Source organism: Mercenaria mercenaria, chromosome 12, assembly GCF_021730395.1.
Source record: "Mercenaria mercenaria strain notata chromosome 12, MADL_Memer_1, whole genome shotgun sequence".
Lineage (NCBI taxonomy): Eukaryota > Metazoa > Mollusca > Bivalvia > Venerida > Veneridae > Mercenaria > Mercenaria mercenaria.
In genome coordinates, this window is record NC_069372.1 from 44527877 (window position 1) to 44544860 (window position 16984).

The following is a 16984-nucleotide window of genomic DNA, read 5'->3' on the forward strand; positions in this document are numbered from 1 at the left end:
GTTTGCAATGAGCTATTGAGGCTAAACTTGGTATATAAGTATGTAGGTCATCCGCAAGTTGATACTGGAGTGGAAAGACTCGCTTCAAATAACATCCAATAAGCTATAGATATTATAATAGAAACAACTGCGAAAGGGAGGAAACTGATATCATCGACATAAAAGACTACAGACATAATATATAAAACAGTACGATAAAAGGTTGTGTCTGCGCTTTAGAACGGTCAGTATTTTTTTTTAAAGAAAACTGTATGGAGGATTTCAATGGTTCCACACTTTATCCTAAATTCAGCTGGTTACATCTTGATCCCATACAAATCTAAAATATGCTGATTGACATTCTAAGACTAATATTGTTCCGATAATAACATAACTATAGTGAAAGTTCAACAATTCACCATTTTTGTGCATGTAAATGGTCTTATTAGACTGAATTTTTATAATTGATAATTCATGGGCTTTGCATTCATAATTAACAAATTTACTGAAAATCAGTTATTGTCAAAAGTCGAAAAAAGGCAATAGCTGTGTCACCATATTTTGTCCAGAAATATGATAAAAAAACTACATTTTTATTTTTGACAATAACTGAATTCATCATTTTATGTTGTTATTAACTATAGATGGGAATACACCTATTATCATTAAGTTGCTAATTTCATTGAAAGCCTTAACTGCCCAATACTGCACCCCATCCCCTTTTTTTTATCTTTTTCCTTCCATTTTCAAATAATTTGCAATGCATTGAACATCTTTTATGTAAAATGCAATAGTGTCCATATTGACGTTTAAGCTCTTTTTATATCTATCGATTTCAACAGATTAAGTACATTACAAGGTAAGAAGTATAACTGGTAATTCAATGACAAATAAGGAGTTACTGCCCCTCAATACTATACATTTTTTTCCTACTATCTTTGTCTTGCCTTTTCAATTTTCGCTTGGCAAGGCTAATTGTGTTTTAAAAAAATAACTAGATACTAAAATTATTTGTGTATGATAAACATGACTTTTATTCCTGCTGAAACACAGAACCAAACTTAATGCATAAATTATGGTCTTTAGTAATTACTAAAGAATTCAACAGATAATTTTCCACAGCTGAATTGTGTGTTATACAAAATGTACTTCATACACTATATTTCATATACACTCAACAAAATTCCTAATCGGTCAGTTTATACTTGTATTACTATTTTGTCAATAATGCAGGTATTTACACGAAATTTCACATGCCGATATTTGAATAGGTACTGCAGCTAATTATTAATTTATTTTTGGTGACTCATGGCCAAAGTAACCGCATTAGGCGTTTTGTCTAATATTGGATATTTTGCACGTGCAGTGCATGTGCACCAACATGCACGTGTTCGTTTACAATTTTGGCATTACTGACGAAAGTCCAACTAGAAAAACATACATTATGGTGAAATTGGCACAAGAGCAATGGGATCAAGCTGTCGGAATGTTGCTAGCTGGGACACATTTACGTCACGTGTGTTATTGTTTTTACAATTTCAATAGAATTTTAATGTTATTTGCTTGTAACTGTTTTATTGATGGTTATTTCCATTTGTAACCTTATTTCTGTTTACAAGAACCTTCACTCGTTGGTTATCTACCATCCGCGCTCTGTTTTCGAAATTTAACCAAAGTACAACTCATTGAAATGACCGATTTTGAATTTTGTTGTATTATTCCGACAGCCCGGGCGCGTTGCTCTTGTGTCAATTTAACGATGACATGTGTTTTTCTTGTAGGACTTTCGTCAGTAATGTCAAAAGTGTTCATTAACACGTACATATTTGTGCACATGCCATGCACGTGCAAAATATGCTAAATTGGCCGAAACACCTAAAGCGGTTACTTTGGCGGTGAATCAATAATTAGCTGCAGTACCTATTTAAATGTCGGTATGTGAAATTTTGTGTAAATACTTGCATTATTAACAAAACTGTAATACAATAAAAACTGACCAATTAGGAATTTTGTTGAGTGTATAATGTATTTTGAATCGTTGACATTAATGTATGTATTTCTTTCTTTTCTTTTTTGAAAATAAATGGGGTTACCCTTCAGTGGGGCCTAAAAAACAACAAAAAGCCCTATAGGTGGGATATCTGTGCAATCTCATATAGGTTTTGATGTCGATATTTTTGGTATCATATTTAGAAATCATTTCTTACACGTGTTCTTGTACGCACGGAATACCTTTGGAGTTTAGTACATGATATAAGCAACATCAAATATACAATTTATTTTCTTGGCAAATGTGGTAAAAGGGCAGAACATGTTTAGACATTGACAGTGTATATTTAATCAATACATTTTCCTAACCGATGATGTAGTAGGGTAGACTAATAGTGCGGACTCAGGCTATAAAGCTAACCTTTTAGCCACGTGGTAGAGTGTCCACATCAGGTACAGGGTTTGATTCCTGGTCATGGCTGAACATTTTCAAGAGTGTTACATCGGCCCTCAACTAAATAACTCATGAGTAGATATGAATAAAAACATAATTTTTCTGAAATCTATTTCTCATACAAGCAGAAAAAAGTAACATCATATTTGTATGATGGCTACTGTATAGTTTCGTCTCGGGATTTTGGTTAAACTCTAATGGATGAGAATGATATACCCCTGGCTGTTTTGTAGAGTCCATGTATACAGACAGTTATAAAAATAAAATGCATTTTATACTTATTTGATGTATACAAGCAAGAAACGCACGAGTTTTCAAAAAAATCAATTCCCATCAGGAAAAGAACTAAGTTAGTTGTCTGAAATAAAAGTTTTCAAAATATTGATGGATTAAACAACAATATTATCGGTTGAACCTTTATGTGCGAACCCCCCCCCCCCCCCCCCGCCCACACACACACACACACCGCGCGATATATATTTTCTCAATCAAATGTGGCCCTTTATGTACCAGGTCCACTTTGACACCTAATGTACCACCCATATATTATATAGTAACTGTATCTCATAGTGTAGCACTGAATAGGCAAAGAGCTATAAAAATAAATGTATTTTATACTTCTTTGGAATAGGTGATAATTACCTGTGAAAACATCTTTGATTTAATCAGCTAAAGACCATAGAACTGAATAGACTCTTCCACGCGTTTATACTACATATGTATTCGCTAAGACAGACTAAGAACTGAACTAATGAAATTATATAGCGGCTCGCTGTCTTGTGTGATTTTCATATGTGACAAGTTGCATGCACCGGCAAAAGTGTAAAAATGGCGGACGACATGTTCGGAGATTCCGAACTTTTTGCAGAATTTGACAAAGAAAGAGAAACTTCAGGTTCATTTATTCTCTACGAGAAGGACGAACAAGGTTATGAAGATCGCAGTAAGTATGTGTTTCAGGTCAGCGAATCCTCGTCATCCGAAGACAGCGACGAAGATGAAGAGAAACTGAAAGTAAAACAATCGGTTGCATTCGCAGTAGATACTTTGCAAAAACAAAATGAAAGACCCAAGAATGCCGATTTTAATGCAAATGGGCAGGTGTCTCAGGAGAATGGTATTGAAAACCAAAGTGACTCGGACACTGAACAAGTTGATACACGGATTGTGAGCAAAGACCGGCAAGAAAAAATGACGACGTACAAGTTGAATTTTGAACGTATCCTTTCTGAATTAATTGATCAGGTCGGATATCCGGGCACTTTAGCGTATCGCGTTGCGTAGCAACAAGCCGAGGTGACAGCAAACGCTAAATTGTAATTGAAAAGCGTTTCATGTTTCACTAGTGCTGGTTGTTTTTCTTTGCTTAAAGTTAAATTTTGGGCAATATTAATAAGTCAGTGAATTTATAATGTAGCATGATGTTCCAGAAATCACTACTGTGAAAGAAAACTTTCTTTTTTTTAGGTTTCAGGCGTGATATTCATCATTGATCCGTATAAGCTGCGAGGTCTCATATTTGTGACGGACTGTGAAAATCACAATTTAAAAAATTGGAGGTCTTTTAAAAATAAATAAAATAGAGAATCTAGCTCACCTAATTAGGTTAATCCATTTGAACACTTTTCTCGTTCTATTTTGTAGCCTGCCATTAAAATAGTTCTGAAAGCCAGATAGCTTGAACTGTGGTGTCAAAAGTGATTCAGTCACGCCAAATTTAACTAAATCAACACCTCTTACCTAAATTCTGATTCGTGTGAGATTTAAGGAGAGGTGTCAAAATTTAAAGCTTAATAGTGCATTAATTATGCGTAAATACTTGAGAAGGGATTTTTTTTCCCTCCAAGCGTATCAGGATCACAATATAAGATCTTTTTCTGCATTTATAACACAAAGGGATTTTTTTTATATGTTACACGTGGAGATAAAATGATATATAATAACTGCATGCTAGCTTCTTTTTACGAAAAGCCAGGACGTATCAATAAATTGATGACTTCTATTTACGAAAATACTGTCTGCTTTGTAGTAAATTGTCAATTATTTAAAACTGTGAACGATAATTTGCATCCATATTTTTTTGTTAATTGTTATAGACTGTCACAATTGACTGCTTCCACATACCATAAAATTAAAGCATACATTCCAGTCATAAGTCATAAATCACTATGGAAACCAATCAGTATGTGGTATATTAATGAAAATCAGTTTCGACCAGTTCCTAATGACTATCACTAATTAATAGATTGATTTCCTGTTTGTTTTATCCCTCTGATGTACCCCTTCGGGGCCTTATGGTAATTTCCTGTCTTATCCGTTTGATGTATGTCTTAGGGTCTTATGATATTTGGAAGATGCACATTTTTGTTATTTGCATGTCAATTATTGACAAAGGGATTAAGAGAGCTACTACATAAAAAACCTTAATTAATACACATGCCCGAGCATATAGGTATATAGTTCATTTGAAATTTTAAAATCAATTCACCAAACTAATTTTTGACTGGAAGGACATTTCACATTTCTTCCAAAAAATAAAAAAATAAAAAAAATACTGCAATAAGATTACATAGAATAAAGTATAAGTTTTCAACTTTATTTAAATGACTTTCATACTTAATGTACTTCAACATTATAGTATTTTACATAAAACAAAATAAAATATATCGCACAAAATACATTTCAGCAAAATGGCAACAATATAATTATTTCAGAGCATTAAAACATTTAGAAAATCAGCTTATTTTAAAAAGACATAAAAAATCAGAATATTAATTTACTTATTTATTTGATCTGTTCATTCTCAGGGCTCTCGCGACTGGGCGACTTGAGCGAAATAGGCGCTCTAGAACTTCAAACTTCGCTCAAATCTAACCTCAAAGCGAAATGCAAGTCGCCCGATTTTCTTTGATTTCCGCACTCGCTAATTACTGCTACCCAGACTGTTGACAATTTGCACCGTGTCATAATGAGTGTCAAATACACAAACACACGCCGGCAGCATAATTTAAGCTCCGCCTACCTCAGGTACTTGCGAGATTATGCCGAGAAGTGTGAAAGCGAATCAAATTATCCGATACACCAGAGTCTATTGTGTTAAGCCAATCAGCGCCGCGTTTACGTCATTGACACTTCGCGTTAAAGTTTCAACATGTTCGAGTGCAAAAAAACCAATGTTTTATTAAAGAAACTGCTGATTAACTATGCGATTAATTGGAATATGGTTCACAATTATTTGTTATCTATGATAAAAGAATGACATGTAATGTATTAACTACGTTAAATTGACTCCCATCGATGAATTTATTTGAATATGTATTTCTAGATTACTGTACACATTTTACTTTCAGTTTTATATTTGGATTCTTCGGTGAATGACTCGGTGCAAAGAGCTATAAAAAATAAATACACTTCTACTTCTTTGCTCGGGGTTAATAATAAACACTTCATACATGTACAAGATATAACCAAAATTCGGCGTGTTACATTTATAGCATCGGCTCGAATTTTGAAAACGACTTTTTTCAGAATTTTGTAAGAAAACGATAACCACTGTATGGGAAATGATCTAACTAAGAAAATGAACGGTCACATCAATGTTTTTTATCAAGAAACAAGAAAATTACAGCCACCTTTCGAATCACTCAACATCATTGCGGTAGATAGTCTTCCCACTTCTCCCTAAAGTCTCCCCACTTCTCCCTAAAACAGCTTGAGGGAGAAGTGACTTCTCCCAAAAATTTGGACCTAGCTAGACCCCTAATTCTTGAAAAGAAAATAACATTCTTTTTCAAGACACTTAAAAGATTCTCTGAAAGTTGAAAGAAACAACTGCTACGATTTTAAACAAAGAAGTTGAATAAAAAAATTGTTATGTTCTCAGATATTTAGTTTAGTTTAATATTTATATATGCAAACTGAGAAAATGTTGAATAAATTTGGAAACTTTCAGCTTTCACCTCCAAGGTGATTTGCATAATCGACTGCTCCGGATGTGACGTCATGCCGACCTGATCAATATACTGGTTTGGAACCAGATTACTGACATTTATTTAGCATCAGAGCCGAGCAAAGATAAACTGTATGTCTGCGTAAATACCCAATTTAATTGTTGCATAATTAATAATTATGGTAGATCTACTTGTAGAAATGATGCACATTAAAAGAAAATTCTGTTGCATATTTTGCAAATTTAATTGGGTAATTTTAAATTTGCAAAATACACAACAGTTGTTAAGTTGTCATTTGAAATCTCAGACGCTCGCTAATCGTGATGGAGTCGTAAATTATCCAAACTGATCTGTAGCAATAATGCACTTAATATAAAGCATTTCAATGCACTATGGTTTCTACAACTACTTAAAATCTTGTCAGAACTGGCAAGAATTTAATGTATTTGCAATGACTTTATGTTTACAAATGCCGCTGACAAAATGACAAAAGGATTCTGCTTCCTGTATGCATGTACAAACTGCTGTCCTGTGAGAGCATAGATCTGCAAAGTTCTAATATATAATATTATGCACAAGTTTCCAACTCGGCAAGCAGACATCACAGAGTAGCAAAACCAAGCCTAGATACATGTATGCTTTAAGTGATACCTATAAAATTGTAAGTACTAAAGTAGCATTAAATACTGTTGTTTTCCAACGTCATTCAGTGACTTGACTGAGTGTTGGTATGCCATTACCAGACCTGTTTATATCTACGGATTGTCCGTAGTTTCTACAAACTTGTGTTTAAAAATACAGACTACGATTTACAAAAAATTTACTACTGAAAATTGCCTCAGAGATCAGCAGTTGGCTAATATGCAATCAAAGTGGCGCTTAAAAATCCCAAGTGGCGAAATGGAAATTTCTGCATATAACTTTGTTCTAAATCATAACCTTTTTAGAACTTTGACTGTTTCTAATAATTTGCCTTCAGTTCAGGTCGCAAAAAAATCGATACCGATACGCATTCTGTGTTTTAGATAACAGGTGTAATAAACATCTTGACTCGTGTGATTGCAATTAGCGGATAAATTATCCTGTGAGGAATAACCACTTACTGTAAGGTTTGTTTTAATTACCACTGAATAAATGATTTTTCGAGAAAAAAACAAATCGGTGGAACATTAAATTGTATTGTTTTTTTTTTTTTCATTTTTGAAATCGAAAGTAGATCGTCTGCTGTCGTGTCAAACTGAAAATTTTCAGGAAATGATTTTAATAAGAGGTTATGTTACCATAAACTTTAATGTCAGATACTGCAAAATGCTGCTAAACTGTTTTTTTATCATCAAAAGTTGTCAAGCATATCTTTGAAACTGGAGATTTGGGCGATGTTTAGAAGAGTATAATCGTATTCGGATATAACATTTTTGAATAATTATCGAGACAACGTGTTCTGAAATTTTAACATTCAAGTAACAACATGATTGATGTTATTGTACTGGAAATGATTCTAAAATTTATTTTCATAACACATGCATTTATCAGACTTATATTCTACAGGAGGCATGACCTGAAAATAATAATATGCAGTGTCAATAACTCATAATTTGGATATTGTAATAGGTAATATTTAGACATTGAAACATGTCATTTTTAGTCAGAAAACACAACGCCCCCTCCCCACATCCACCCAGCTACTAATGTAATGAAAGTGGCGAACTTTTTTCATCCCATTATGGGCCCTGTCTGTCTACATGGATCTAAGTGTGGTGCAGACTTAAATGTGCAAGATACTGCATTAAAATAAAGGAAAACTTGCCAGCACTCAGTATTTAGACACATACGCTGCCATATGGCCTCAACATGACTTTATACGCAGTAGCTACTGACAGATGGTCAAAACTACTGATAAATCACTTAGAGACTACTGACATGGTTTTGAAGACGTAAACAGGTCTGCATTACATGTAGTACACTGATGAGTAAATACATTGAATTAAAGGGATCAGGTATGCATGCAACCACTGTTGACAACTTATAAAGTATTGCCAGTAATAATTTTTGATGTTTTCAATTTTTCTATGAACAAAAACATCAGGTGCTGATTTTATCTACTCCTGTGATGCAAAAAGATGAGTTTCAAGTTGAGATTACCCAAAGACCGAACATTACGGAACATACTAAATGTCAGACGTCATTATGTGAGTTGTATTAATGGATATGCACGCTAGGAACAATTGCATGCTGTCTTCTGTAGATAACCCTCAAACATTCTGAAATTCACAAAATATTCTGGAATAACAGCAATTTGTCAGAAATGAACAATGATAGTGTTCACCACGTAAGTGTGGATCATTCAATCATTTAAATTGGAATTCACCTTGTATGATTTGTATTTTGTTTTCTTTCAGAATTATCCATCAATCCGCATGTTCAGTACATGACTTGTTTACTAGTTAAGAGGAGACTTTCTCATTAAGACTAAACTGTTATCAGATAAAATTCCTTAACTAGATTTCAGGAAACAAGTTTAAAAGATACTGCAATATCATTGATTCTACCAGGTTTGTTTCTTATCTTTCTTAAATCAGGGGCATCCAATGCAAAGTATTTAAGGTTCCTGACTTAAAAAAACTTGCCTGCAATCCTGTGTTTTAAGCCTCACTGGAAATGTAGAATTCTCTCATATATTAAGAGGCACAGAAAGTTAGTGGTTCAACTCAGGTGCCCACTTGTGTCTGACATAAAGTAGGGGCACCTCACCATCAAAAGCTGGAAAGTCAACATGACCTATAATAGTGTTGGTGTGATCTTAAACCTAACGAAAAAGGAACAACAAACTTTGAATTAAAAATTTTTGCACATTAAATGAAAGAGAATTTTATTTAATTTCGTGGATTGACACAACCACGAAATACATGAAAAATAGTCCCAAACAAACATTTATGATTTCACAACACTTACCTTTTTAAATTATCTGTAATTCGTATTTCATTTGTTTCTTATTTTAACATAAGTATTATTATCATATACCAGACTTCTTAAGGTAAAGGTCTGATTTTCATCAAACTTGTCTTGCATGATAACATACATAAACTGTTTGTTCATTTCAGGTTCATACATGATGAGGAATCAACATCTGTACAAGTCTTGTTTCAAAATAACAGATTTTCAAGGTATATTCATATTTGCACAATTTGTTGCAGTTGCCCTATAGCTGAAATTTAAACAAATTGTCCTCCCTGTTTGTCAATTACCCTATGACTTTAGTGTCCCATCATGTATGTACCAGTGCTTGCTGTGGATTTATAGTTTTACACATGTAAGGAGTTAATGTTCTCTTAAAGGTAATTTGATTTCAGACATTCTCATAGCAACATAGGTATTTGTGATAAATGGTTCCATGAATACATTGCAGGAAATACAAGACACAGATAGAAGAGTTTGTTAAACATCTGATAGACCAAGATGCCAGTGCTGAATATGAAACACTGCAAAAATTAGATCTCAAGGTAACAAGATACATTTTTTGATAGATTAGTGTTTAAGCAACAACAACTGTTTTTTCAAATCAAAGTATTGAGAGGGTGATGGGACCGAGTGCTCGCACTGAGACAGCCAAAGCTCCGCCTAGAAAATCTTCATATCAGCAGTCCACTTTTCAATCAGTAATATGACAGGTGTGTACATAATTTTCCAAAAGCCAGTATTAGTTGTATAATGGAGGGATAACATATGTTTTATCGTATATATGTTTAAGTCGTACATTTCTCGTCTGATCTTCACCAAACATGAACAAAATGTTTTTGACCATAAGTCCTTGGCCAAGTTTGGTAACTAGCCAAATCAGTCCAGGCACTTTGGAATTATGGCCCTTGAATTACCCAAAATCAGCCCTTTTACTGTTCAAATGTATATTTGTAGTGAGTAAACAGTATATCAAGACTGATTTACTATTTAGATGATTAGGCAGCTCTAGTTTATTTGTGCTGTAATATGTTTATGCTTTGCCATGGAACACATGTATGTAAAAATGTGTTTTAACACTGAGCATACAAGCCCAAGAATTCTGTTAACACACGTTTACTTTCCTGTTAAAACACCCCAGAATTGTGACAAGAACAGCAGTTTTATGCTAGAATGTTTTATAATTCTTACTTTTTCAGAGTTCTGTACCAAGTTGTTCAGAGTTGAATGACAAAATTCCAATAGGGAAAAGAACAGACAGGATGTACCAAGGTCATGCTGTAAGTTGATCATTATACCTATATATGTTGAAATTTTGTTATGTCACAATGTGGATTTGTGTAAGATTAAGGTCTTTCTTCAGCTGATTTCTAAAATGTTACAGTTTAAAATTTTACTTTGAGGCCACTGTATATATATATATTCAGTGTCCATATATATATGAAAACACATCTATCCGTCATTTCCTGAAACTTAATTTGGGCATCAAAACAGTGTTAACTGATGTGGCGTTAGACATTCATTTAGAATTATCATGTAGTTCTTAGCTGCTGTAGGTTGCAGCCTAATTTGCTGTAAAAGAAATTATCGTGTTCGTCGTATCACCCTTTGCTTGTGAATGTGGATTTTCTTGTTTAACTTGACTTACCTACACAATTAACAATAGGTCATTTGGTGACTTTCAGCTTTTCATGGTTGAGGAAGACCCTAGGTGCCACTATATGCATTAGTTTAGTTACAAGTTGGCACCTTGTTAGAACCACTAATCTTCCTTAAGCAAGTAAAGGCATTCTACACTTCAATGAGGTTTTGACTCCACAGCAGTGTATCACAAGTGATTCAGAGTTAGCGACCTTAACCTCTAGGACACAGAGACCCCCTTTGTTTGAAAATGAACATCAAATCAACCTCATCTTGATAATGAAAAAAGATTTGTACGTTTATCTATGAGATAGAGTTAACATAGTGATCACTTAATAATTGTGTAATTTATTCTTACAGATAATTGGATGTTCACAGTTTTATAGAGACTTTATAGTGGACACATTAGGATGGCCTTTGGTAGAGTACAACCCATCATTAACAGAGAGTTGGGACATACCAGTGTATCCGTTCAAAATGTTTTGGGACTGTTAGGTAACCAGTCCCTACTTGCATGTCAGAAAGGTGTATTTGTGCTTAGCAAAGCAAATGAAAATGTGTTATGATTCAAAAGGTGATACAGTCAAACCTATATTAAGTAGTCAGTCAAAAGAACAACATACAGTCAAAGTTCATTGGCTCAAATTTGATGGGACCGGCAAAATTTCTTCGAGTTATCAGTAGTTTGAGCCATCTAACAAAATACATTTAACACGGATTTTTCCGGGACATGATGATGAGTTCGCATGAAGGACTTGGTTCGAATTATCCGAGTTTGAGCAAAAAAAGTTTGACTGTAATTTGGCTGTTTAAGGCATATGGCCACTTATCAGTAAGTTGAAAATAGAACATAAAGTCAAGTTGGAAAGTTTGCTGATTGGCTGTTTAAGGCAAGAGGTTGGTTAATATAGGTGGGCACTAAGGCAGGTTCAACTGTATGTCCTATACACCTTGTAATTACTTTTATAATTCAGGGTTTTTTCTAGTTAATTTGGGAATATAGCCTATACCCCCAAAATTGGGAATTTTGATGCATAAATGTTCCAAATTGGGAAATATTTAGTCCCATAGGATATAGTAAGGATGTGTTTAAGCACTTTCTCATACACTTGTTTCACATTGTGCAACCTCTTTGACATACTTCCATTACAAAATTGTCTATAATTTGGTCAATGTTTGTGCAATTTTGATGGAATATTTTTTCAGAATGTAGATTGGGAATTTTTGCACTCATTTTGGGAAAAATACATACTTTTTGGCATTGGGAATATAGCCGAATAACGGCTATAAAAACAGCCGAAAAAAAAACCTGTAATTAATAGTGATTGACAGTTTTGCATGTCAAAATACAGTTAGGTTACAGAGAAAAAATATAATGAAGTATTGCTAAACATAGCAGGCAGCAACAAAATAAAGGATAAAAGTTTTGTGCTTAAGATGTAAAGTAAGAAACTTTTTAATTCTTTTGAAACTCACTTTCTCAATGGACAATTAAATTGTGGCATCTTTTTCTTTTATCATGCATGGAAATCGTTAATAAAATTTTCTCTCAAGGTATGGTACAGTGACTGTAGCATTTCCTTGCAGCAATATTGTAATGTTTTCCTGAATGTACACAGTTATGAACAAGTATTAACAGATGTGTTACCTATAGATGAAGAAGAGAGAAGAGCATTGGCTAGAAAACTGGAAAGAGAAAGGTAAATAAAAATTTGTGAAACTGTAAAATATTTGTGTTGAAATAATTTTTGTGGATTTTGTGGTTAAATCAATCCACAAAATTTTATCCCAGTGAAAAAGTTGAATTTATATCATATATCAAAATGCGAAGAAATATATGTCACCTAGGAATAGCTGTTTTTGCCTAAACCACAAAAAATTCATGTCTCAAGAAATCAACTGCCTGAAAATGGAAGACTGAAGTAGTAATGGGTTTTATACACTGTCAAGTTTGCATGTTTTTAGACTTGATAAAATTATCATATAGTCATATTGAGAAATGTTTCTGTTAGCCCAAAGATCCAAGGCTGATTTTTCAAAAACTGTAAAATTACTGATTTTTTTTTCGGTGGGGGAGGGGGACGTGGCGTAGTTTTGTGGATTGGCTTTGTCAGATTAGTACTAGTACAGAGTCTGTGGAACACTGGTAAGGTTTACTGCAATCCATTACATAAATGAAATACTGTTGAAAAAATGGCGCTAAACCCAAACAAAACAAAATCCTCTGTGAAGGTGTCGGAAACAGAGGTTATACTGTATTGTGTGCAAGCCTATGACATTTTTAGCCCACCATCATCAGATGGTGGGCTATTCAAATCACTCTGCGTCCGTGGTCCAGCGTCCGTCCGTCCGTCCGTCCTTCCGTTAACAATTTCTCGTTATCGCATCTCCTCAGAAACTACCAGGGGGATTTTGACCAAACTTTGTCAGAATGATGTATTGGTACCCTAGTTGTGTCCCTCTGAAAATCAGAATGGTTCAACAAATTTTTAGTAAGTTATGGCCCTTTGTTTATTTCTATAATTTACATAGATTTATATAGGAAAAAACTTTGAAAACCTTCTTGGCCAAAACCACAGAGCCTAGGGCTTTGATATTTGGTATGAAGCATCATCTAGTGGTCCTCTACCAAGATGATTGAAATTATTTCCCTGGGGTCTAATATGGCCCCGCCCGGGGGTCACATGGTTTATATAGACTTATATAGGGAAAAACTTTGAAAAACCTCTTGTCCAAAACCACAGGGCCTAGGGCTTTGATATTTTGTATGTGACATCATCTAGTTGTCTTCTACTAAGATTGTTCAAGTTATCCCCCTAGGGTCAAATATGGCCCCGCCCGGGGGTCACATGGTTTACTTAGACTTATATAGGGAAAAACTTTGAAAATCTTCTTGTCCAAACCACAAAGCCTAGGGCTTTGATATTGTAATGTAGCATCGCCTGATGGTTCTCTACCAAGTTTGTTAAAATTATCCCACTAGGGTCAAATATGGCCCCGCCCTGGGGTCACATGGTTCATATAGACTTATATAGGGAAAAGCTTTTAAAAACTTCTTGTCAATAACCTACAACATTCAAATTTGGACCACATGTATGGTTTTGAGTGGCAAGATGAACCTTGACATGAGTTGACCTTGATTTTGACCTTGTGACCTACTTTCACATTTCTGTAGCTACAACCTTCAAATTTGGACCACATGCATAGTTTTGTGCACTGATATAAACTTTGACCTTGACATTGACCTAGTGACCTACTTTCACATTTTTGAAGGTACAGGCTTCAAATTTGGACCACATGCATAATTTCGTGTTCCGAAATGAAATTTGACATTGATTTTGACCCAGTGACCTACTTTCACATTTCTCAAGCTACAGCCTTCAAATTTGGACCACATGCATGGTTTTATGTACCGAAACAAACTTTAACCTTTACATTGACCTAGTGACCTACTTTCACATTTTTGAAGGTACAGGCTTCAAATTTGGACCACATGCATAGTTCTGTATTCCAAAATAAAATTTGACCTTGATTTTGACCTAGTGACCTACTTTCACATTTCTCAAGCTACAGCCTTCAAATTTGGACCACTTGCATAGTTTTGTGTAGCGAAATGAACTTTGACCTTAAGATTGACCTAGTGACCTACTTTCACATTTCTGTAGCTACAGGCTTCAAATTTAGACCACATGCATGGTTTTGTGTACCGAAACAAACTTTGACCTTTACATTGACCTAGTGACCTACTTTCACATTTCTCAAGCTACAGCCTTCAAATTTGGCCCACTTGCGTAGTTTTGTGTACCGAAATGAACTTTGACCTTAAGATTGACCTAGTGACCTACTTTCACATTTCTGTAGCTACAGGCTTCAAATTTAGACCACATGAATAGGAGTGTGTACCAAAACAAACTTTGACCTTTACATTGACCTAGTGACCTACTTTCACATTTTTGAAGGTACAGGCTTCAATTTTGGACTACATGCATAGATTTGTTTCTGAAGTGAAATTTGACCTTGATTTTGACTTAGTGACCTACTTTCACATTTCTCAAGCTACAGCCTTCAAATTTGGACCACTTGCATAGTTTTGTGTACCGAATTAAACTTTGACCTTAAGATTGATCTAGTGACCTACTTTCACATTTCTCAAGCTACAGCTTTCGAATTTGGACCACATGCACAGTGTTGTGTACGGAAATGAAATTTGACCTTGAGCTAGTCAGTAAGTCTTGAAATTTGGAACACTCAAAAATGGCACATTGGTGGGCGCCAAGATCACTCTGTGATCTCTTGTTGAAGGTACAGACTTTAAATTTGGACCACATGCATAGATTTGTGTTCTGAAGTGTAATTTGACCTTGATTTTGACCTAGTGACCTACTTTTACATTTCTCAAGCTACAGCCTTTAAATTTGGACCACTTGCATAGTTTTGTGTACCGAAATAAACTTTGACCTTAAGATTGACCTAGTGACCTACTTTCAAATTTCTCGAACTACAGCCTTCAAACTTGATGCACATGCATAGTTTTGTGTACAAAGAACTTTGTCCTTGAAATTGATCTAGTGACCTACTTTCACATTACTCCAGCTACAGCTTTCGAATTTGGACCACATGCACAGTGTTGGGTACGGAAATGAAATTTGACCTTGAGCTAGTCAATAAGTCTTGAAATTTGGAACACTCAAAAATGGCACATTGGTGGGCGCCAAGATCACTCTGTGATCTCTTGTCTTTTTCAGAATGAAACCAAAGTGTTGGAACTGTGATGGTGAACATATGTTAAATGAATGTAAACTGCCAAAAAACCAGGCCAAAATAAATGAGAACAGGCAGATTATGATGGCAAATAAACAACAAAAAAGAGATGATGGACCGAAGTAAGTATTTTCCTGGAAGGTGTCGTACTGTTTATAATTAAACAGGGACACTTACACAGTTAGTGAGCTGAATTCATGCACATGACTGTATTGAAAGAATATTAAAGGAATTTCCTTGTTTGCTTGAATTGTATTTTGTGAATTAGTGCTACATGTACCCTGAAATTAGTCATCCACAAGTATTTGTGATTTCACTGTGTGCAAAAATACCAGCAAAGTTCTTTACTGTTTGAAAATAGACATATATTGCTGGCATGTTGGTCTGTACCTGTTGATGTCTGCTTTGGTAATAAAGGTCACAGTTGAAGTCATTGCTTCTCAGTACTGCACTAAGGGAATCATAAGTATTAAGTTTTGGACTTTAAATGTTTATGAGTAGGAGCCCTAGATTTTGTCCAAGCAACTTAAAACTAGATGAAACAAGACTGGAGTTTTACTTCTGTTTTTGAATATTTTATGTTGCTAGGTCTGCAAGATATCATAAAGAAAAGACAAGTGGAGATCCTAAATATAGCAAGTTTAAACCTGGAGTTATAAGGTAAGTAGTAAAAGCTTTTTAAATGATGTTAGTGAAAACATCACAGGATAAAAAAAATACGTGGCAATACAGTGACAGAAGACCTTTCAGAGGCCACCAGGATAGCTCATTTGGTTGCGCGCAAGACTAACCCAGGAGATCACAGGTTTTAATCACAAGCAAGACAAAATGTGTTCCGTGACGATTTGCTAAAGATGATTAATGTAGATTGGGAAATATTCGCAATGAATTTTAATTTCTAAAATATTTTTGGGAAAATGCCACTCATGAATTCAGTATATTCCTTATGTCCTAAAACACAAGCACTTGCATTTCGTGAAATCTTTACACAGGGAATAAGACTGCTGGGGTATTCCTCAATCATGAAAAGCTGGAGAATCACCATATGATCTGTAAATGTGTCGGTGTTACGTTAAACACAGTAAAATAAAGCTAAACTTGATCCCGAGGCTTACTGTTCATCTATTTGGCTGTTTTAAATAAAACTTTAACGTATTGTTGATTGTGTAATGTTAATGTTAGTTTTATTTGAAATTGTGAATATTAAGATTTTTCTTTAATAAATTGAGCCGTCCATGGTAAAACCAACAGAGTT

At 34.6% G+C, this 16984-nt stretch overlaps 1 protein-coding gene across 1 annotated transcript in view; it reads left to right on the forward strand.

The window, feature by feature from the left end:
- Positions 1–3219: 3219 nt before the first annotated feature.
- Positions 3220–16984, forward strand: part of LOC123533601 (zinc finger CCHC domain-containing protein 8-like) — a 37922-nt gene continuing 24157 nt past the window's right edge. Inside the window, exons 1-9 of the mRNA XM_053520549.1 lie at positions 3220–3641; positions 8882–8924; positions 9474–9536; positions 9779–9872; positions 10527–10607; positions 11329–11432; positions 12588–12668; positions 15714–15851; positions 16318–16389. Of these exons, the coding sequence (XP_053376524.1) occupies positions 3251–3641; positions 8882–8924; positions 9474–9536; positions 9779–9872; positions 10527–10607; positions 11329–11432; positions 12588–12668; positions 15714–15851; positions 16318–16389 (1067 nt within the window). The 5' untranslated portion in view covers positions 3220–3250. The remainder of the gene's footprint in view (positions 3642–8881; positions 8925–9473; positions 9537–9778; positions 9873–10526; positions 10608–11328; positions 11433–12587; positions 12669–15713; positions 15852–16317; positions 16390–16984) is intronic.